At 40.8% G+C, this 23788-nt stretch overlaps 2 protein-coding genes across 5 annotated transcripts in view; both read right to left on the bottom strand.

Moving 5' to 3' along the window:
* The window catches only part of LOC122532362 (leucine-rich repeat-containing protein 24-like), an 11222-nt gene extending 2899 nt beyond the window's left edge, over positions 1-8323 (bottom strand). The window contains exons 1-2 of one of the 3 annotated variants that reach the window (XM_043661084.1): positions 6677-8323; positions 5724-5962 (exon numbers count right to left, since the gene is read on the bottom strand). The gene's annotated coding sequence lies outside the window, so the exon portion shown is untranslated. The remainder of the gene's footprint in view (positions 1-5723; positions 5963-6676) is intronic. The other 2 variants (XM_043661085.1, XM_043661086.1) reach the window with 2 other exon arrangements.
* A 500-nt stretch (positions 8324-8823) lies between these two features.
* Positions 8824-23788, bottom strand: part of LOC122532360 (carbonic anhydrase-related protein 10) — a 37909-nt gene continuing 22944 nt past the window's right edge. For both annotated transcript variants that reach the window (XM_043661082.1, XM_043661083.1), the window contains exons 7-10: positions 20763-20917; positions 10920-11048; positions 10791-10836; positions 8824-9803 (exon numbers count right to left, since the gene is read on the bottom strand). In XM_043661082.1, coding sequence (XP_043517017.1) covers positions 9787-9803; positions 10791-10836; positions 10920-11048; positions 20763-20917 — 347 coding nt within the window. In that variant the 3' untranslated portion in view covers positions 8824-9786. The remainder of the gene's footprint in view (positions 9804-10790; positions 10837-10919; positions 11049-20762; positions 20918-23788) is intronic.

The following is a 23788-nucleotide window of genomic DNA, read 5'->3' as shown; positions in this document are numbered from 1 at the left end:
AATATCATACCGACCAAAAGAAAAAGGAAGCAACCGGTTACTGTATACGGTGTTCGGTCACTCGTTATGGTCCGCGAACCAGTTGCCAGCGCAAGTGGTTGAAAGTCGCCTTGACCTTCGTTCAATTCACTTCATCCGTACGTACGTACGTAGATACGTAGGTACACTCTAATTTTCATCGATCGATTTAATCCGAACTGATTCGTCGAAACGACTGATTGACAGAATTTTCGGATTATATCGATCCCCATATTGTTCTTGATTCGAGCACGTCCCGACGTTCCGTGCAACCGCGAAACGAATATTTCTGACATTTCTTACAATTACCACCTCGATGAATTATCACACTTCGGCTGTCGATATCGAGCATTTTCGGATTCTATCAATCACCACGCGGATTCTATCGATCACATCGCCGCTCTGATACGTTTGACCCGATACCATGACGCCAACCGAAAACGCCGCGACGCCGTAAAGGTTACGGTATTAGTAGGGCAATGGAACGCGATGGAACCGAAAACGGTGGCGTCGCAGCCCGGCAGATTTTGTTATCTTTCGCTAGTTCGAACTTTTCTTCGCCGCGCAAAGGTCGTCGTATAACCCATTTTAATTGTTAGCCGGTAGCAATGCACGTTCTCGAAACTTCTCCACTGGCGACCGATTTCTGCGTGCTGATAATTCGTTTCGTCGTTGCATCCTCCGGCGTTTTCAACGACTCGCCCTCTACCCGTTGAATTCAAGTGTTCCTTGTTTCGAATTTATCGTCTCGCTCCGTACGCTCGCGTCATTTTCCCAAAGGTCGTCGTATAATCGATACATACACGATGGATATATTTCGGAAATGGGATCGTATCCGTCGAATATATTACACGTTCGTCGAAGAAGTGGATACATGGGGAGTCGAAGGTCTAGGGGAGCAACGGAATATTAAGAAGGCAGTTGATGGTCGGAAACGTAGGATAAGGGTCACCGGGGAACCCTCGTCACATCGTTTCCAACAACAAGAAAATTATAAATGGTACTTTTCTATCGTGTGCAAGTCTCGTCTTCACCTTTAACACTGGAGCCACGAAAATGGCCAAAATGTCCAATTTATATTTATGTTTATTTTGTTGTTTGGATAGATGTCAGATAGTGTATTTTTAAAGATTTTTAACAGCGTGTATTCTAGCTCCATTGTATCGTAAAGTTTCTCTATTTTCTAGACTCCAATGTCTCTGATGGAAATCTTATTCTTTAATCGTCGATTTAAGTTCTAGTACCAAAAATTCCATTTTCCCACAGGTTTGATTCGATGTAATTTGAAACTGAAGAATTTCCCTATCTTCTGCAAAATTATGTAAAGTTTTACACGAAGGATACGGCAAACAAAAATTTCTTCTTGATATTAACAAGTTGACGAGTGGTAGGAAACGGTCTCCACAATTTTACGTCAAACGCGCTTGCAATTAGCGGACTGTTCGTTCGTCGAATGTTCGTCGCTTGATTACGAACTCTGTATAATTACAAGTGCAAGACAAACACGGCGTTGTGACGTTAGTTAATTAACAAACAACAAACGGGCGTATCGCGATCTTTCACTTTTACGTCGAACGAAACGGGAAACGAAAGCCATAGAGATTGACCGGTCATCCAGGGGTTTCAGTTCAGACAAACGAGAACCAACCTCGCGTACGATCGACAATCAACCTCGAGCAAATCAACAATAAAACGGTGGTACCGTAAACTTCTCCTTTAATTCGCGGGGCGCAAACAAGCTGGCCTACCGCCGAAAAAACAGCACAAGCTGAAATAGGATATACGCGAAAACACAAGGCACGAATCTTCCTCGTCCTCCCCTTCTCAACAAATACCTCAGCGTTATTTCCTCCGTCCCCGAAACATTCTGCCCCCGGTGAACACTTGAAAAAACAACGTCGAACCTGTTGACTCGAAACGGACCGAACGGAATTTTGTCAGGAAAAGGAAAAGGGGGGAATGAGAGGGGGCAGTGCTCTGATATTTCTATTCATTCTCTCCGCCCTGTACGAAAACAAGAAGGCCAATTAACCAACTCGATTCGTTTCTTCTCTTTTCTTTCGGGGGTGGGAGAGGAAAGAAAAAGAGAAAAAGAATTGGAAACGTGACGTTGAAAGGAAAATAACCAAGGTGAGACCCAGAGAAGAAGAAGAAGAAGAAGAAAAAGGAAAGGAGAGCTGCCGATTAGAAAGGAAGAAAGACTCGTCGCGTGATATAGCGGAACGATCGAACGCGACACGCGTTGTATACGCTTCGAATCGCTTGCGGAATGTTTCAGACACAGGGTGGTATGGGGCGAAAATTCTCGCTCGTCCAGGCAAATAAGATGGAAATTGTGAAGTTTCGTTTTCGAGGGAACGAACGACTTTATGAAGCTGCAGGTGAAACGCGAGGCCGTTGGATGTGCCTGTATGGAGGAAGAATTTTTGAAACGCCAAGGCTACAAAGCAGCCGTTTTAATACGTTCTATCGCGGTGAAATGGAAGGAGATGTACACACAACAGGCGATTCTCTGTCGAAAAATGTTTCGAGCTGAAATTTGTCCTTTCTCAAAATTTTTCTTTTTTTTTAATTAACTCCGTGTTATACTTTTGACAATAGACTCTAGCTTATGAACAGAAGGAAAAATATTTTAGATTGCGTCGATACATTTCAATACACTTTATAGGAAGATCTTTCTTTAAAAAGAAAAAAAAAGAGAAAGTTACAAACTGGAACCAAGCCTCCGAATATTTTTTTTCGGTCTCAAGTGACATTGTTCGCGGCTGTTAACGCTATTCTTGTGCATCGCGAAGTGAGTCGTTAGTGGCAACAGGCCGTATGTAAAATTAGACGTGATAATTTCCGGATTAACACGCTCTACGCGAGGCTGTACGCTCGTTTAGAGTGAAACGGTCGCTACTTAACGCGTTATTGTGCGCTATTGCTCGAACAACACTCGCATTTGTCAGACTCTAGCCTGCCCTTAATGCCCAGTCACCGAAATGCGATCAATTAAAACGCGCTATTGTCGTTCGTCTGTCAACGTGGCGTTGATTGCAATCGATCTGGAAACAGGTATCTCCTCTCCACGGTACAGTGTCGATCGAAGTCGTAGATATTTCAAGGCCACTCCCCTGCCGTTATTAATTTCGTAAGAAACTTGGCTATGCACCTCCACCAAGTTTCATCGTTTTATAGTTTATATAAGCGAGTTTGTAAAAAAGCTTCGTGCTTTTTATCGACTTTCTCTCTCATATTTTTTTCATGAAAAATTATGCACCTGTCGATCGACATCTCGGAAAATTTCTCGCTCGAGGGAAGAAAGTTCGACGGAGAGAATTATTAATAAATAACCTGACCATTCAGCCACCGAGATTTTTTTGTAATTAAAAGAAAAAAAAAAAAGGAGAGAAACGTTAGCTAAAAGACGGAAAACTGATTCGAAATTCACTTAGCGAAATGTTCCGTTATCCACATATTATAAATTTTTTTCACGGCAGAAAAATCCCTGCTCCCCATCGCATACATTTTATCAGACGAAAATTTCATTATCCGCGCCGATAAACGGCGGCAGAGGAGGGGGTGGGGGGAGAGGGAAAAGGGGGGCAGCAGGGAATTGATGCGTTAACCTAATTCATCGAATTGATATAATAAAACTTCAAACCACGTTACACCGGGAATTTTCCCTTTTAAATCCCTCGGCGGATCCTAATTAAATGACGACTTACACGTCGTTTTGAAAACGAAAATTACACGAAACACACGCATACGCAAAGAGCACGTCGTGCGTCGTTAAAAATTGAAATTCTCCAAAGAAAAAAAAAAAAAAAAAACGAAAGTGTCAAGGTACAACGGGAGCTTGATTTTCGAGTTTTACTCGAACAGGAACGCGTTTAATAAATATCTCAATCACGTTTGCATCGGCAACACAGCCGGTTAATTAATATATATATATATATATACAGGGTGTTTCGTAACTTGTGGGACACACTTCGAAAAAAAGTCATATAAATATATATAACCTATCTGTCTTTGTTTATGAGATATAATGAATTTTCTATTTTAATTACTTTTATAAAAGATGCTCGAAATGACCAGCTTGCATTTGAAGACAAGCCTGCACGCGTCTTGTCATTCATCTGGTTACTCTCTCTGTCNGTTTCCCATCAAGAAAAAAAGGTCCAATTAAAAATTTATCAATCATTCCTGCCCATACGTTTAAACTAAACTGGCGTTGATATCTTGAATGCGCAATAACGTGTGGATTTTCTGCATCCCAATTATGATTATTATGAAAATTGAACATGTCGTCCCTGGTAAAACTAGCTTACTAGAGTTTGCTCTGTTTATAAAATTCATTGTATCTCATAAACGAAGACAGATAGGACATATAATTAATTATATGACTTTTTTTCATTATGTTTAGGCGTACAATCAGCTCCCGAAATGGGTGCCACAAGTTACGAAACAGCCTGTATATATATATATATATATATATATATATATATATATATATTATTATGAATACGCTGCGGAAACACAATTGAAACGGAAACTCCCGCGGTGTATAAGTGTTCAACGGAGTGTTTTAAACGCCGCCCGTCCGCGGGCGCGAGCCAAGTTGTTGGGCGTAAAAGCGAGTGAAATTAAGGGGGGGGGGAGAAGGGGGGAGCAAGCTCTCGCTGGATCACGGTATCAATGAATCATCCGCCGAATCCCCGGGACTTTTATCTTTTATTACCTGCACATGTTGCTCGTAAAAAGAATTCGAACGCTTTCAAATGGAAAGACCACACCGTGTTGCGCGGAACGGAACCGACAAACGTCCAAACTTCCGCCCCTTCCGTGAAGTTCCGAGGTGAAACTCTGTTCTTGAAACTCGAGAGACGGCTCACTCGAGAAACAACTGTACGAGACGCGGACTCGTCACCCGGCAAGCATATAATATTTCGTAAGCGTAATGGTCGCCGGGGCGCTGTCGATATCAGGGCAAGTGGACGTCCTTAACAGTCCATCTGGCGCTGTCTTTGGATCGCGGCGGAATACTGTTGCAAGTTGGGCTCCGAATTCGATCGCTTAATACCGGGGATTAAGTTGTTACGTCTTCGATACCCATAAATTATTATGTAACGTATTAACCCATGTATCACGTTCTAATTCTGTTCTTTCCCAAGGGATTACACCTACTGCATATACTGCGCGCCGTGCGAAGCATATTTTACGCACCAGCGTGTACCGTTCACGTGTGAAAAGAACGGCGCCTACAAAAAATTATATTCGCACGTCCGTGCATTTGTCGCGGTGTCTGCGTCAGTCCAATTGACCACGTTCAAGTATATTAAATTTCACGGCTGTTTAGCCTATTTTTCACACGGTAACTGACGTCCCCACACAGAATCTGATGAAAAACGGCTCATTGAGGAAACAAGGACGTGTGCGAGTTTTCTTTTTTCGTAGCAAATGTTAACAGAGAAAAAAAAAAAAGAAAGAAAAAGAAACGCGATAATAGAGAACAGAGGCAAGACTCGGTTTATGAAGAATCACAAACGAAGGAGAAATACAAGTGAAAAGGCAGACACCGAGACGCGTGGTGTAGTGTGTATATCATGCCATTCGATCGTGTCCAAGGGATAGTTCAGTATCTTTCTCTCTCTCCCATTCGTTCTCGCTCTTTCACCCTCGCTTTTTCTCCCTCTGTCTAACGATGCTCGGCTTATTCTTACTTGAGCGTCTCCTTTGGCCGCCACTAAGCATGCCGTCTGCGAATCTGAATGGGGCCGTCATGCCTGCGTGGACGCTTCCATTGTTTCTCAGGGGCTTTCATTTCGCCGACGGTCCTCCTTCGGGCATCACAAAGCCATTGTTGCCCGGGACTTCTTAGATTTCATTCTGATTAAGCCGCCGCCGACCGTGCACGCTGGCCCACTTTTCCAATTACAACCACCCCGGCCCCAGGATTAATCTGCAACAAAAACAACGTCCACCTCCTGCAACCTTCTGTTACACTCTTACCGAAAAGGAAAAAAAAAAAAGAAAAAAAGAGAGGAAAGAGCAGCAGGGAAAAAAAGAAACGAGGCTCCAATCCGCTACTACGATCCGCGATATTTATTGAAGTATTTTCATTATCGGTTTCTTTTTCCGTGGTTGGATAGAAATTTACAGCTCTCTCTCTCTATATATATATGCACGGTATTTCGCGAGATAAAAGGGAATTTTGAAAGGTTACGAAAAGCAGAGGAATTCCACAGGCATGCCCCGGCACCGAGCACCGCTTCCGGCTGCGCACGCTAAGGCATATTAATTGCTGACGTACGCTAATGGTATGCCCGCGTAATGCGCCGCGAAATTTATATCGATCATAAATTAGTCAGAAAGTCGCCTGGGACCCGGCCAATAAACTCTCGATATCGCGGTATTTTCGGTAAGAGAATAATATTCGTTGACTCAAGAGGGACAAACCGACAGACCATCAACTCGGTAACCGTCAATCATTTCACAACGGCACTAGAATCAATTAAACCGTATCACGTGAAAAACACTTAGCTCCCTAGAACCTAGATGCGTGATAGTCACTAGAACGCGCATGAAACGTGCAAAACAAAGAAACAGGGGGGAGGGAGGCGGGGGGGGGGTGTAGAAGGGGAAAGAGAAAATACTTAGAAGGTGTGTTTCGTACAAACAAGACACTGTGGTTAAGTTGACACAGGTTCGTTAGGAGGCAAGGGGTGGCCAGGCTGCTGTGGTTCGACGCTCGATTCGATGCTCGATTACTCGAATCGACTGTGCCACGGTCCTCACGGTGTCGTGTACGTGTCACTCGACTCCCCCGAGCGAGCTTTCGAGTGCATCGACCGCGGCAAATTCGCTTATACCACGTACTTGCATGAGAATCTGCGGACGCGACGAAAAATCCGTACGTTCCTCGCGGCCTGACCTGACCAATCGCGGCGCCGCTCGCTGCCTCGTTGAAAAATTAAACGCCGAGAGACTGTACACCACTGTGTCCGTCTCTCCCTATTTCATCTTCCCCTTCTCTCTTTTCTCTCTCTCTCGATCCTTTCTTCCAGTCTCCTTCGTCTTCCACCAATCTCGTCCTTTTGTTTATACGTATTTTGTGTAACGCTTCCTCCTTCGACAGGGATTGTCCAATTGGTGAAAGCGTTTCTTTTTCTTTTTCGATTTCGATGGAGATTTAACAACACCAAACGAAGGGAGATTGAAACACCAAACGGAATCAGTCACACGAACGCGTGCAAGAGCACTGATCACGCAAACACAGACACATCGCGGGTTGATTGATTGATCGGACGAGCGAACGAAGCCCGCAGAAAATAGTGGAAACAAACTGACAGACGGCACGGTGCACTTGTCAGCTTCCTCTCCACGCGTAGTTCTTGCGGCGCGTGAACGTGTATTCGCCCGTTCTCACGAGAGGACACCCCCCACCTGGTCCGCGGGGTCGTCGACTGGCATCGACGAGCTCTTTTCTATTATCCTCTCGGCCGATCAATCAATCCGGTCGCGCGAGACCTTTCGCGGATAAGAACGAGCCACCACCTCCTCATCGGTCCACCGTGATTGTCCCTCGGCTAGACCCGAATCTCGTCGAAGACGCAGCTACCCTTGGTACAGAGCGAATGCTGCGAATGCCGCGCCGCTCCATCGAAGATCTTCATCCCCCGAGCCGCCTCCAAGTTCTCGCTACGAGAGGCACGAGAGAGGAGTACGACCTCGTACACGTAAACGTACTACACGTACGGACACACGGAGAGAGTGTCACATACAGGGAGAGAAAAGCCACTCCACATCGCGCGTACGATTCTTGATTTTACGCACTAGAGAACTCACGGGTGAGCATTGAGTTCTCTCTTTCTCTGTCTCTTTCTCTCTCTCTCTCTCTGTCTCTCTGTCTCTCTGTCTCTCTGGCCGACGCACACACTTCCGGGAACCGGTGAAAATCCCCGCGATTTACTCTGGCCACGCACGCACACGCCACACGAAACCTGCAGATTTGCCGCAGAGGCCAGCGACCACGGTGCCTCCGTATTCCGTATCCCCAGTGTCTGTTCCTCTCGCTTCCCCTTCCTGTGCCCTTTCAACCCCTCCGCGACAACGGCGATTCCCCTTCTCCCATCCTCGCCCATCATGGTGGCGGTCGTTTCACCCGACCTCTCGCTCTATCGTTACCCATAGCTGTCCCTTTTCGGCTCCCTTGCCGCATAGCCATCCGCTGGCAGCACCGTCGAATTCTGGTTCAATGAAACCTATTCTCCTCGCGCTAACGCCCCCTCCAGGCGTACGAAACCTTTCGACCCTTCTTTCGCTCGAGATCGTTGCCGCCCCCTCCCTCAGTAACTCTCCCCCTCTTTCTCTCTCTCTCTCTCTGTAGTTCACCGAGAACCAGTTCGATCAGTATTGCGCCTTTCGTCGGTCGTGTTTCGCCGAGAGGAATATGGACGAGGATTGGCGGTGGACGTAGGTTGGTTCGACGGTTTGCCGCGAATTCTAAGTCTAACCTAGAAATCACAGTATGCTGGGAACATTCGCTGAGAGCCAATGGGAAACAGTGGTGGGACTCGGGATATTCTCTTACGAATTTTCACTCGCGGAGTTGGCCGTCTGTTTCTGGTTTGGTTCTTCATTCGCGGCAGGTCTCTGATTTACCGACCTACGCTTGAGTAGCGACGTAGAGGTTCCGAGCGGCGCCGCGGTGGCGTGACGTTGTTAGGCACATCGTGGAAACGAGAGGGATGGTCGAACAGATCGATGGGATTACTCACGTGGGCACATGGAAAACAGGGTTTCGATGTCGGCATTACCGTCTACGTTTTTCAGCATTTTATTACAAGAATATAGTATAAACTTTCGCTCGATATGTGTGTGTATATGTATAGTATGTATGCATGTATGCATGTATGTCGTATGTATTTATGTATATGCAGGTGGTAGTTACGAGTGGGAGTATACGCGTGAATTTCCCTCACGCGCGAATCTTCTTTTTTTTTCAGTTTTCTTTTCTTCACACTTCTTTTTATACATATAGAATTCTCGTGTCTTTCGTTTCTATCGCCACATGCCTATCATCATCATCATCATCATCATCATCATCGTCATCGTCACGATCATCAATCGTAATCAACGACCCCAATACAGGCCACGATAGTCATAGCTTTTTTTTCGATAGTTGATCGATATACGTATAATAATATATCTTGTGTTAATCTTACTTTTTTTTTTTTTTTTTTAATCTTATCTTCGCTAAATTGTAATCTATATATAGGTATATCTTCTGTATATGTCTCTCTGTGTACCTGTCTGTGTAATCTGCGTGTTCTTGTGTCTCAATTTTTTTTTTTCTTTTTTTGTCTTCTCGTTACTGGAAACATACTTGGCAATTCACGTCTAATAGTACAACGAAGCATTTTTCTTTTTTTTTCTTTTTTTTTTTTAAATCTTTCTCTCTTTCACTCTCTTGTTCGCGTCATTCTGGCCTCTCTTTTCTATTTTACTCTCTCTCTCTCTCTCTCTCTCTCTCTCTCTCTCTCGCTCATTCGCTTCCGCACATTCTCTCTCTCTTTCTCTCTCTCTCTCTCTCTCTCTCTTTCTCTCTTTCTCTCAACGACACGCGCGACGATGGCCTTTGCTCGATCCGATCGACACGATGACCACTGGTCGCGCTCATTAATTGATATGTCAGTGGGTTTTTATCCTGTTAACTGCGTGGCTCCAGCTTATCCCAGGGAAAGCGTAGTTCACCTCCAGCCGTCCCCATAACTCGCTACGGGGTTATTTCCAGCTGTTGGCTGCAATATAAAAATAGCGATGAGAATCTTTATCAGGTTTAGGTTAGTTTTCGTTGTCAGATTCGTTATTTACACGTAGCATGGATCAAGTTCATTGGTAATACGAACAGGGATGAATTTGATTTGTCGAGAGGAATGGTTTGGTGAGAGAATCGAGCGAGCGTCCTTCATTCACGTTTAAAGAGATACATTTTAATAATCCTGAGAACCAGGAAAGTAATGAAATCTTTTTGTCCTTTCAATCATTCAAATCGGTAGCGACGATGAGATTCATCTTTTACCAAGTTGGAATTATATTTCTCAAAACTCATTGGACTGATAATAAATGATCAATTAATCCGCGTATTTTTTTTATCAGATCAACTAGTAACTGGCTAGAATTTAAGAGAGTTTATGGTAACCTTTTGACCGTAACATTCGACACAATATGAAGGACTCACGTATTCATTTCTACAATTTTCTTGCATCTATGTCGACGTATACAGTCGCAGAAAATTTTCAACATCGATTAAGTCGAACGATTCCCGAAATTTTGCTAATCATACATACATCGTCTTACAAATTATACAACCACGGACCAACAGGTCCGCCGATCACGCAACAAGAGGCCAAAATATGAAGCTTCCTCTCGAAAGAGGGAATCACCAGCTGTTGTATCGCACGATTGGAACACCGATTACCTCGCGTGCCATTTTACTCGTGGCCTACTGTAAGTTGTCGGCCAACACTTCACGCGGCACCTACTATTCCCATCAACATTACCATTCCCATCAACACCCGTTATCAGTAACATCCAACTTCGTTGGCCATTTTTTCCAACGACTGAGAGAGAAAGAGAGAGAGAGAGAGAACCGATGGAAAATTAGCCGTGAGGCGGACGAACTGGCGCAACAACAATCGTTCACGCTTTTGTAACGTGCATTATACCAAGAGAACTTTTCCCATTTCACGTGGAGAGAAGCCAGGCGGCACAGCAGCTTTTCATACCTTTGTAGTATATGTCCCTATTCATCGTCGGACAGTTCTTCGGTCCCTGAAGAGCAAAAAGTTTCCAGACAATTATACCAGGGTTATCGCGCTATCGCGGTACAGAAAGCTACGCGCGGATAGCGTTACCTGAATGTTGAAGTCGATGTTTGTTCGAACGGGACGATGATGAAGCGGCTGGGGCGGTCGGAAATTATTCCCAAGCGGCGCGTTCGGATGATTCTTGTCCCCTTGCATCAATTGCCGCAGCACGAGCAACTGCAACGAATCGTGTCAATATCATTCTCCTTTCGCTTGCTTGCCTCGATTTTCCTCATTGTCCCGCCGGTGAAAGATTAATAATCTGAAAGCTTCGAGAGCTGAGCCTTCCGCCAGCGATCTGTGGAAATTGATTCGTTTGGCAGTTTTGCCTTTAGCCGGATTGTTTCATTCCGAGAGGAACCGAGAGAGGATTGGGATTTTCGACTCGGATCTCGCTCTTGAGGCGTTTCTGGGTTTCCTTTTTTTTTTCTTTTTTGTATGAATCGGGATTTTCAAATAGCTCTTCAATTGGAATCGCCATCTAGAGGAGATACAGATCTCTGATTCTTTAGAGTTTCTCTTTGATTTTTTTTCTTTCCGATAATGCGCTTCTCCCTCTCTCTCTCTCTCTGTTCCAATCGCCGTCGGACGAAAAAACTGAAACGAGGTCAAAATTACAATTTTAGATGAACGTTACGCTCTACCTTTCGATGAGTTTGGAAAAATCTCCGGCGAGAGATAACGAAGATCGACATATTCAATATCGGGTGATAAATCAGCTTTCATTTGAACAATGGAGGGAGGGAAAAAGATATATTGCTCTCGGCATCTATTGCTGGAATCTTTTAATGAAAACACAAAAGCGTAATCGCGTCCATTAAATGACTATTCGTCGAATTTATGTAAATATCTTGTAATAATAAATTATATAATCATGTAAACATTGTATAATAACAAATTATACAATTTAATAATAAATTAATAAGTTATTCTTAAATTATTATTATTATACAATTAGAATAATTCTAATTATATTCTAATTATATAATAATAATAATTTAATAAATATAATATTTTTGTTGTTGTTATTATTATATTATGATATAATATTTTTATATTATTATTATTATTTTATATTATAATATACTATAATATAATATTTTTATATTATCATTAATATTATATTATAATATAATATTTTTATTATTCTAATTATATAATAATAATAATAATTTAATAAATTATTCTGAAGAACGAGTCTCTGTGGAGCGCGGATAAAAATTTAGGCGACGCCCCTTCAGGTTGACGAGTTTGATTTTATCTAATAGATCTACATCGGATCTCGATCTCGATCGGGGAGAGCAGAGTAACTGGCCAATTCGATGCGAATTTCATACGAATTACCGGCGGATAAAAACCGGCGATAAAGCACATTACGACACTCACTCTCTGCTCTTTATCATTTTTCGCCGTTCGGTAACGACTTAATGGCCGAAACAATTTCCGGCGAGCTAACAGCCCATGTGCAACAGAACGCCCATTATAGATATTGATTTATCGATTGCGCAATTTTGAGAACGACGATTACACCGACGATCCGTGGTACTTGTCCCCGTCGCTTTTACATTCTGGCTGCTACGAGACGATCCCACCCTCCCTTAACAGCTTAACAGCTTGGAAGTTAAGGCCCTCGATGCCTCTGTGCCACGTCTTCCGCGTTATATACGCATCAACTCTTTGACTTTCGACGGAAATATCCTCCTGCTAACAGCACCTGCCGGTCCTCGCCACGCTTCAAACTCCTGTTTAAACTCGCTCTCTCTCTCTCTCTCTCTCTCTCTCTCTCTCTCTCTCTGGCGTTCGGCCATGTAGTCAGGCGAGGAAATTGCAATTTCGTTGATTAACGAGAAGGTTGGTAAAAATTCACGGCCGGTTAATTCTGGCAGTCGCACTTTTCCTCTAGAACGTGCTCGTCTACTGACGAGAGACAGGTGAAAAAATTAAGTTTTTAAGATGTCTACTAATCAGTGGAAATGGCAATGAAATGAAAGCAGTGATGATCTAACGTCAAAACTTTACAATGATAAGGGTTGAAGAAGATTACGGGAGTAAGGGAGCTCGAAAAGTCTGAGGAAATTAAAAGGAAAGTGTCTCGAGATAAAAAAAAAAAAAAAGAAAAAACGTAATAGATCAGACCTCCAGAACTCGTATCGTCAAGTTGATTATCAGAATTTCGCGACGGTACGAAAGACGTAGCGAAAGATCGCGGCGCTTGGGATTAACTGATTCAACCCGATCTCGTCACGGTTGTCTACGACTCGAGGATCAAGCATAACAAAACAAACTGCAGTGGCAAAAGATACCCTGAATATACTCTCGAATAAAGGGAGATTAAACGGAGAGAAATACGTTGGACGTAGTTAAAAAATTTAAAAGAAAAGGATCTCGTAAACTTGCTGCGCTGGATTCCTCGAAATTCCATGGAGCTCGAAATTTTTATTATCTCCCAGGACAGATTGGCCTCTTCGGCTCCATTAACTCGAAGAGGAGAAAAGAAGAAGAAAAAAAAAAAGAAAAAAAGAAAAGAAGACGAAGAAGAAGGAGACACTGGTTAAAAATGACGGACGGAGGGATGAAAATATTCCGGGCGATGTGCCCTCGTTAGAAAAATCAGGGTTGAAAAGGGTGGCGGGCTAATAATCGGCGCGTCGACATCACGGGACGCTCTTTTCGCTCTAATGGAGGTCCACGGTGGCCGGGGATAAGCTTTTTAAAATATTCGATACACGGCGTTGCACCGGTGGTTTTTCCCCTCTTCATCCCCCTTTCCCCTCGCTTGGGTCGGATCTTTTTTTCGGGGTAACGAGCAATACGCTGCGTGAACGTGGCTCACGTGCATGTACCACGTCCGTTCGTGTGCACCCGGTTGTTTTGCATCCGTTCGATGTCGTCCCCTCCGGCTAACTCGCCCCGAAAAATACTAGCCGCGGAATCTCGACGCCGCCGTTTTAGCAAGTATAATTCCTCGCACGCCACCGACGCTGTCCCCGATAAATTTATTAAAATGCATCGCCGCCGCCGTCCTGTGTATACGTAAATCATCCGGCGAAAAGTGCCTGTTAAATCATCGATCAACGCGCCGCCGATCCCGATCCTCCCACGGCCCTCTGTGTATCTCGCCGTGAATAAATTAGTTTCGCCGCGAAACTTTCGACATCGAGTTTTCGATCATCGAACTTTACGAGAGGATGGTCTCTCGCTTTTTTTCTCCTCCTCCCCCCTCCCCCCCGCTCGCCCATTTTTTTTTCTTTTTTTAGTTTTGAATTTTTTACGGTTAAGCGAATGCACACGATCGAATATTGATCGTATCTTTTTCATGGTCTTTTAGCTCGTTTTCGTGTTAGTCTTTTCTTCTTCTTCTTCTTTCTTTCTTTTTCTTTTTCTTCTTTTGCCCACCGAATTTTAGAGGCTTGTTGAATTTGTTGTTACAGCGAGGTGATATTAATCGTTAATTATTCACGACTGTGCAAACGCTTGCAAACGTTTTGTTTGCAATTTCCAAGACCATCTTCGGAGCTTGAGAAACGTAAATTGCGTTATCGTATCGAGGAATGCGAATTCTTTAGTTTTTTGCTGTTTCTCGGTACGGCTCCGTGAAGTTGCGAGCGTTAATTACATTTCGCCTGTATTCTCGTTTTAAAAGATAGGATGTGAGCTGGCAGGGTGCAAGATAAACATTGGAGTGGCGTTTAAAAATTTAGAACGACGTTTAAATCTGCGATTGTTGCCGTTCGTTTGCGAGAAGTTGTCGTTGGTAATAAATACTTGGAATTTATACTTGAATTTATACTTATTTTAAAAATATTATGACACTTGCTAGTAGAACTTTATCATGTTACAGACACTCGATATTATTTGAGAAACGAACGACGTTCAATTATATATAAAAGCAGAGATTCGGACTCTGGCGATAACCTTTGTAACCAACGTCCATCGAAAGTTTATCAGCGCGTATTATCACAACATCCCCTATTTTGCCGTTGTAATACCAAAATACCGGGCGAGCAGCTCGAAACACAACATTTCGCGATGAAAGTAACTGGATATCGCGAAAATCACAGTCGCGGGTGCTCCGAATTTTCGTACAATTGGATAAATATTTTCGGGATATTTTCGTAACCCGAGCTCGACATTGGCCGCGGTTGAAACTGAAATCAGAAAAGGAAAATCAAATAGGATTAATCACCAAAGTCAGACAGACGTTTAAGCGAAGAAAACCAAAACGAATGAAACTAGCCACCGTACAATTATCCTCTTCTTTGCTTCGAACAGTCAAACGTAGCCGTCTCGTAAAAAAAAAAAAAAAAAAAAAAAAAAAAAAAAAAAAAGCGAGACAATTAACCTGTAAAAATAATACTGCTAGTGTTTTTCGAAAAATCTGTATTTCCTCTTATCGCCTGATCCAGCAAATACATGCACAATACACGGTTTAATCGAAACACAAGTTATACTCCTTGTTCCTCCATTTAAAAAAAAAAAAAAAAAAAAACGAATTTCACGTTCGATTCTTCCACATTGCCCGGCAACAAAGCGCCATTTTAAATTATCGAACATATCGGGCGTTTCTATCCGTAGCAGCAGAATTTAAAATATCATATCACCTGGCGTATCGAGATTAACTCCCGAGTTTGCCGGGTCCGAAGAGAGCAATTCGAAATCGCTCGACCGGCAAAGCGACGTTTCCGCCAGGAAGATCAATAGATCTTCGCCCATTATTCGCCTCCGAGACGCTGTTTGCACGCGTTTGTTTTCTTCCTTCCCACTTCCCTCCCCGTTCTCCTTCTTCTCGGTGTCTTTCTTCCTCCCCTTTCAAAGGGGCAATCCGTATCGATACCGAACGAATTTCTACGAACGATAATGCGCGACGCATCGACTCCCGATTCAATATCAAAGCACGCGTCTGCTTTTCGCGACTTTCTATATTTTTTTTCTTTTTCTCAGCGAGTGAGTAGCGGGGAAAACATCGCGATAAACGATCCATTTGACTGATTGATCCGCAGACAGATAGATCCATTATCCGGCGAATGGAAAGCGACGAGTCGTCGGCCGGTTTTTGAAAAATTATCGAGGTCGACCGTGTCGCGTCGCTGACGTGAAAATGGCAAACGTGGCGCCATTTTTTCGATGATTATTCTGTCGGCGAATTTCTGTCTTACGCGGTTGGAAATTGTTTGTACAGGGTGTTTCGTAACTTATGGGACGCCCACTTCGCGAGCTGATTGTACGTCTAAAAATAATGGAAAAAAAGTCGTATAAATATATGTCCCATCTGTCTTCGTTTATGAGATATAATGAATTCTCTGTTTTAATTACTTTTACAAAAGATGCTCGAAATGACCATCTTGCATTTGAAGACAAGCCTGCACGCGTCTTGTCATTCATCTGGTTACTCTCTCTATCATTCCTGGTGTTTCTCGAATTTGTCGCAAGCCTTGCTCTATTCTNGATTTAAAAATTGCCTGGCCACTCGGCTAAAACGCGGCGGAGCTCCATCATGCATAAACCGCATACGAAGTCTAATATCGACTGGAACTTCCTCTAACATTTCGTGTAAACGCGTGCTCGAAAAATCAACGTACTTTGTGCCTGTTAATTTGCCATCAAGAAAAAAAGGTCCAATTAAAAATTTATCAATCATTCCTGCCCATACGTTTAAACTAAACTTGTGTCGATGTCTTGAATGCATAATAACGTGTGGGTTTATTTTTTTGGCGTACAATCAGCTCCCGAAGTGGATCCCACAAGTTACGAAACACCCTATATAGTCACTAAAACACCCCTAATTTGTAGCGAAAGGATGATAGCGACCAACCGCTATTCGCCCTTTTTAACCCTCGGATAGTCGACACCAGGTCACTTTTGACCCATGGCTGAATTTTTGCAATACTCGCTTCGCACCTAACATTTTGGTAAAGGATGTTACCTAATAACGTTTATATTAGTTTCATATGATCAAAATTCAGTCGAAATTTCCAGAAATATCTGTCTTTGAAATATTTTGCTTCTTCGTTACGTTCAAGTTCTGGGTCAACGGTGACCCGGTGTCGGCTGCGCGTGGTTTAATTCATTTCAGTCGAGTTTCCATTGGACGACGATCTTGCTTTTAAAATCTTAAGGCGAGAACTATCGAATAAATAAATGGTGGAAATATTTAGCCAATTAAATTTAAATAATTATTTATCTAGTTAAATGATATTTAATGATAGTAAAACGAGTTTCTACAGTGAGATCAATAGTGAGTCATTTTCAAATTGAACGTATTAAATTAGATATCGAATAACGATATTATAATAATAACATAGTCAATTTTTGAATTATCTTGAAATAGTAGTCTAAATAATTACATTGTTTGGTCAATTTTTGAATTATCTTGAAATAGTCGTAATTGCATTGTTTACATAAAAATACACAACACTATAATAATAAACATTATGGGAGCCTCATTGTCTCAATTTCTCTAGATTTCTAGTCTACATTCGAGAGATGCAAAAACTTTCAATTTGACAAAGCTGAAGCGCGTATGTGCGTGTCATAAACTTAACAAAAAGAATAAAAAACACAAGGACGTCTAAGGATACGTAGCAAAAGACCGCAATAGAACCTACTCGATTTATGCTCAACGACGATCAACGTCTTAACTGTTGAACAGAATATAAATTGAGAATCAGATTCTCTCGTTCCGTTCGTCGAATTTTAATTCTCCACTTTGAAACAAACTTCGAAATTCACAAGAAAATTGGCAAATTGGATTAACAACGTAACATAATGTCCTTTTATTATTTTCTATTTAATTGGCAAATTGACATTCCGCACTATGAAATAACGATGAAAAATGATCTTTGCCAAGTTTACGCAAATGTCAGAATGAAAGAATACCGAGTTCCATTTAATTCGCTAACGGTTGTAGTTGTTTGAGAACAACGATCGGTTCGCATTTCCATCGGCGAGATTTTATTTCGTCGAGCATGCTCGAATTAAGGGGAGAAGATTCGCCGGAGGCGACCGAGCCGCGCTATATATAATCGTTGATCGATAGCCGCGGATAAACTCGATCTTTCCTCCATTGTTCGTCAAGATAATTTGCCGCGTCGCTCGAGTTTCGTGTCTCGAGCGAAGAATGAAAAAGAGAAAGGAACGCAGACGCAGGGAGAGGGAAAAAATGCATTAAGACGTCAAAGCGCGATAAGAAACCCACGTAAACGAATTTCCTTGGACCTGTGTGCATGCTACGTGGCTGGCGAGATTACGTGGCCGCCATTGGCCACGCGAAAATCATTAAAAGAACATCAGAAACTGCTTTCGTGCGTGAGTTGCCGCGATTCTTCAAGCGATTCGTCAGTGCACGGCCCCCGGTACGAACGAGATCAAGTTCTAGATCGACCGAGCCCCTTTCAATTGTTGCGAAATTGCAAAAAATGGCGATAAGTGCGAGCATCTAGCGAACCGACGGAGCCATTTCTCCACGCTCCGCGAAAAAATCAAAATGGTTCGTGTGGAATATCGCTTCACCTTGAAATTGTTCAAGAGATGCTTCGTTCGTTCATTCGGCCAGTGGTAATAAAAACAATTGTCGATCATTTAACACTAGAACTACCGATGATTAAAACGTAGAATTTCCATTTCAGAGACATCACAGTCAAAGAAAAAAAAAAAAAAATAGAGAAACTTTGTAATAATTCAATTGTATATGAGCTTTCATTTATATATTTTACGAAAAATTATTTAAGTTTTTAAAAATACAGTGTTATTACGTCTGTAAAATATTTAACAGAAATTATAAATTGGTCATTTTTACTACTTTGGTAGTTCTATTGTTAAACTAATGTAACTTTGTAGAAAATTTTGCTTATCATGTTCGTCGGTGAGAGAATGCTACAAAAAAAAAAGAAAATTGTTTTTTAATTAAGAAGTTAAAAAGTTGAGAACTTTTTTATATAACGAAATTCGAATTTGGTTTGCAAGATTGAAATTCTCTCTTTACAACGATCACTCGAAAATCGCTGTACGATCTTCTTTGTCATTTTATTGAACTTGGAACGACGATAGGATTTCTTGAAGTTTTCTCGTTTAACTCTGACCATTCAAAATTCAATAAAATTGTTAAAAAAAAAATCGTACAACTTTTAACAGATGGTTGTAAAGAGGGGACTTTAATCTTCAAAATTATAATTGATTCAGTTACGAAAAAAATTTTGTTCGAATTTCCACAATTTTCAAGACAAAAGTACTTTACGAAGTCATCTTCAAAATGGATCTTTCTTTACAAAGCTTAAGTTATAATTTTTTCATTACCACTAATACAGTTAGGCTCTTCGCTACAAACTGCGTTAATAAGTGTGTCGAATTCATTTTTCGTAATTATCATTGGATCGACTAATTGGTAATTGATAATTGAAATTTTAATTGCAGACGTAATGAACGTCCGAGTGAATTTATTATCACAAAATAGAAATTTCCTTGTTACGTTAAGCTGATCGATAGTTGCATATTGTAATAGTAAATTAGACTGGCAGTCTATTGATTGAAACGCAAATTGCAATAGCAAATGTACCAGTGAATTGTTAACGATTATCGTTGTGAAAGAACGACTTCAGTCTATGCAATGCCAATTATAAGAGCAAATGTTACGATATATTTTTCGCGAGGAACTTCGATCGATGGCAGCCAATTCAGGCACAAGTTGCAATGGTAAACGATCAAGTGAATTTTTCATGGTAGCTTCTAGAGTTTCAACCGATTTAATATACGCTTTATTATTTCAACGACAACCGATCGAGTGTTTCAACCACTCAGATATTATCGCAAGATCCACCGAGAACCTATTCCACCGAGTGTTTGGACAATCAAGCTACAGAACCTAAATCTCCTCCGGCTAACTTAAAGCCGGTCGAACACTTGCCAACTACTCCTTAGTCGTACTCATACGGGGAACAAAGATCAGCAGAAGCTACATAGCTATGTATGGAAACTACCACGTTGGATCAATGTAATTTCTCGGAATGGAGAGCACGCTGAGCGATCGATACTCGCTAGCTGCCGTTCGATATTAATATATATGTACATCCAAATCGACGTCACCGACGTCGAAAATTCCCCCGTGAACCATTTTATTAACTCTAGAACTCATATTAACTTGTATTAACTGGTATATAATGATAATATATATTTTAGTGTACAAATTAAATATTTATATATAAATATATATTATTGTTAAATTAAATTTACATTTATATATAAATATATATTATTGTAAATTAAATTCACATTTGTATGTAAATATATATTATTAAATTAAATTTACATTTATATGTAAATATATATTATTGTAAATTAAATTTACATTTATATGTAAATATATATTATTGTAAATTAAATTTACATTTATATATAAATATATATTATTATAAATTAAATTTATATTTATATGTAAATATATATTATAAATTAAATATTTATATATAAATATATATTATTGTAAATTAAATATTTATATGTAAATGTATATTATTTAAATTAAATATTTATTTATAAATATACATTATTGTAAATTAAATATTTATATATAAATATATATTATTATAAATTAAATATTTATTTATAAATATATATTATTAAATTAAATTTATATTTATATATAAATTATTTATATTAAATATAACGTATATTTATACATAAAATTATTTACATTTAAATATAACATTTATTTATATATAAGTTATTTATATTAAATATAAGATATATTTATATTTAAATATAAGATATATTTGTGTATAAATTATTTATATTCAAATGTAACGTATATTTGTGCATAAATTATTTCTATTTAAATACACGACATATATTTGTATAATATCTATGTAATGAGTATTGCGATGAACAGTTCTTCCTCACCTGCTGCTTTGTGATGTATATCGGCTTGTTCAGGATGATCCACGTGGTGGTCTCGTGGCAGGCCGGCATCGTGATGGAGCCGTCGTACGTCATGTAATATTTCGTGTCCGGCAGCAGTTCCCGTACCACGAAACGTTTAATCTCCATCGCCTGGCCTGCGTGCAATCGGTCCGATCGATAACGTGACGATCCGACAGCCACCGTGACGCGCATACGTACCCCAATTAGCATTGGCTTGGTTCCTTAACACGCGGCCACCAACGCCTGGCACGTTACACTTTTCTACGTGCCTCGCGTACGTACGTACATACATACATACATACATACGTGTGGTGCCGTTAACGACCGAAACGAAATATCCCGCGAAGAAGCCCACCGCGCGCTCTCGATCGATAAATCGAGCGCCCGATCGCGCCACCCAACATCTTCTCTTCGATCGTCATCGAGAAACTCGTCGTGCACGTATGCACACACATACGTGCAAAATTTCGCGCGTGACCTCGCCGTTACGTGAGAGATTGCAGTTTGCGAAGGGATCTCGCGGCTTTTGCGAAATGAGATTCAAGGTGATACACTTTTCGTCTCGCTACTGGGTAATCATTGATTCGTTTCTGTTTCAGTTACATTGCATTGAGGCGTAGCGTACTGTAGCGTAGTATAGTGCAGTGTTGTACGTGCGAGGTTATTATTCGTATCGAGATTGAATCTTCTTCCACGTGGAAGAATCTCTGTTTAGCTCTATGTAGAAATTGAACCGCGATACCCTTAATCCCGTTTCCCGGTGAATTAGTATTAGTTTAATTCGAGATTAAATGCCACTGAATCCTCGGGATCGAATCTCGCTCTTAATTCCTGATAAAGTTTCGCTGGACGGCGTTGAACGTTTTGCGAGATCAATCGAAATAAAGTGGATAAATAAATTTAATAGATGAGAATAATGGATAGTTTCGGCGCTTGAATATTAATTCGATATCGTTTGCCAAATTGTTCTAACCCAAAAACGCGCTCTATGCGCGATGTGACGCTATCGTCATCACGCGGTCGTCATTATTGCCGGCCAGTTAATTATTACGCGCGCATTTAAATTAATTTCGCGATAAACAAAATCGGATGAAACGAATAAAGCTTGCTCTTCCTACGAGAACGTGTCCGTATATACAGGGTGTCCCGATTTTCAAACTTCGAGAGCGTGCAGAAAATCGATAAACCGAGGGGAAGGAAGATTTGCTCCATTTTGGAAAAAGTCGCGAGAAAAACACAAACAGAACTTTTATAATTTTCATTACTGATTCGGTAAGTTCGATGTCGATCAAACCATAATTTGGTATATTAAATATTAGAACAATCAGAGTAGTCAACGTTCGTGATGCGAAAGGCTAGTATTTTGAACAGAATCTTCGTTAAATAGATGATATTACAGGGTGTTTCGTAACTTGTGGGAGCTGATTGTACGCCTAAAAATAATGAAAAAAATTTCATATAAATATATATAACCTATCTGTCTTTGTTTATGAGATATAATGAATTCTCTGTTTTAATTACTTTTACAAAAGATGCTCGAAATGACCAGCTTGCATTTGAAGACAAATCTGCACGCGTCTTGTCATTCATCTGGTTACTCTCTCTGTCATTCCTGGTGTTTCTCGAATTTGTCGCAAGCCTTGCTCTATTCTATTTCGTAGTATTTCAGCATGTTCAATCGATGTTGCNACGTACTTTGTGCCTGTTAGTTTCCCATCAAGAAAAAAATGGTCCAATTAAAAATTTATCAATCATTCCTGCCCATACGTTTAAACTAAACTGGCATTGATGTCTTGAATGCGCAATAACGTGTGGGGGTTTTCTTCATCCCACTTATGATTATTATGAAAATTGAATATACCATCCCTGGTAAAACTAGCTTACTAGAGTTTGCTCTGTTGATAAAATTCATTGTATCTCATAAACGAAGACAGATAGAACATATATTTATATGACTTTTTTTCATTATTATTTAGGCGTACAATCAGCTCCCGAAGTCGGTCGCACAAGTTACGATACACCCTGTATAATGTAACATGATAACAATATCAGTAATTGTAAGTAAATGAATGAAAAAAAAAAAAAAGAAAAACTTTTCCGCTTCTTTTTCTCGCGATTTTCTCCAAAAAGCAAGCAAGTCCCCAAACGGATTTGTCTTCTCAGTTTTATCAGTCGCCCACATGCTTCCGAAGTTTCGACATTTATATTTCGTACACCCTGTATAGTACGTGGCTGAAAAGCTACCTCTCTATGGTGATGAAATTCATCGAATCGATACGCGCACGCCCTCGTATCATAAAACGGGTTAATTATTTAGAATATCGAGGTATCCACCCGTCCCATTCGCTTCAAAAACGTGCTGCATATACAAAACCATGTCAGTTAACCATGACGCGTGCGTGGGAGTTATTCTTTTTAACTGTCCGCTATGTTCAATTCAATAACATTCGTATTTTTATTCGAAACACGCGTGTCAATAACACACATACACACAAAGGATTAATCATTCGAAATTTCATTATTTATTCTTTCGTAGCGAATTTTTTTATTTTGATAAACGTCAGCTAATTATTTCATTTTTATCGCCGGCGCTGTTTGTTTATCCCGAACTTTGCCCGAAATGAGCGCGAGACGAACGAAACGTGTATTTTTTTACGTAAAATACGTGTGCTCGTAATACTGAGATGAAACGGTAGCCTGTCACGTCGCTGTAATAACGTGCGAAAATTGAAAATGAAAATGGACTGTAAGATTGAATCTGTTAGAAACTCGTAAAATTTGTAAAATCTGTGCAGACACGGAAAAAGTATTCAGCAAATTTTCGAGCCCAGCGTTTACGTAAATTCTCGTTGTCAAAGAAGATTGGATTGAAATTAAATTAGTCGAGAACAATTTTAATCGAAATGGTTTTTTTGTTTTTAATGTCAACTCGGCTCCTCGATATTTCATTCGCGTTTACTTTTCGTCGTGATCAAGTATTCTTTTCTTTTTTTTTTTTTTTTTTT

Source organism: Frieseomelitta varia, unplaced genomic scaffold, assembly GCF_011392965.1.
Source record: "Frieseomelitta varia isolate USP_RPSP 00005682 unplaced genomic scaffold, Fvar_1.2 scaffold_450, whole genome shotgun sequence".
Taxonomy (NCBI): Eukaryota; Metazoa; Arthropoda; class Insecta; order Hymenoptera; family Apidae; genus Frieseomelitta; species Frieseomelitta varia.
This window is presented reverse-complemented; position numbering and strand designations above follow the sequence as displayed.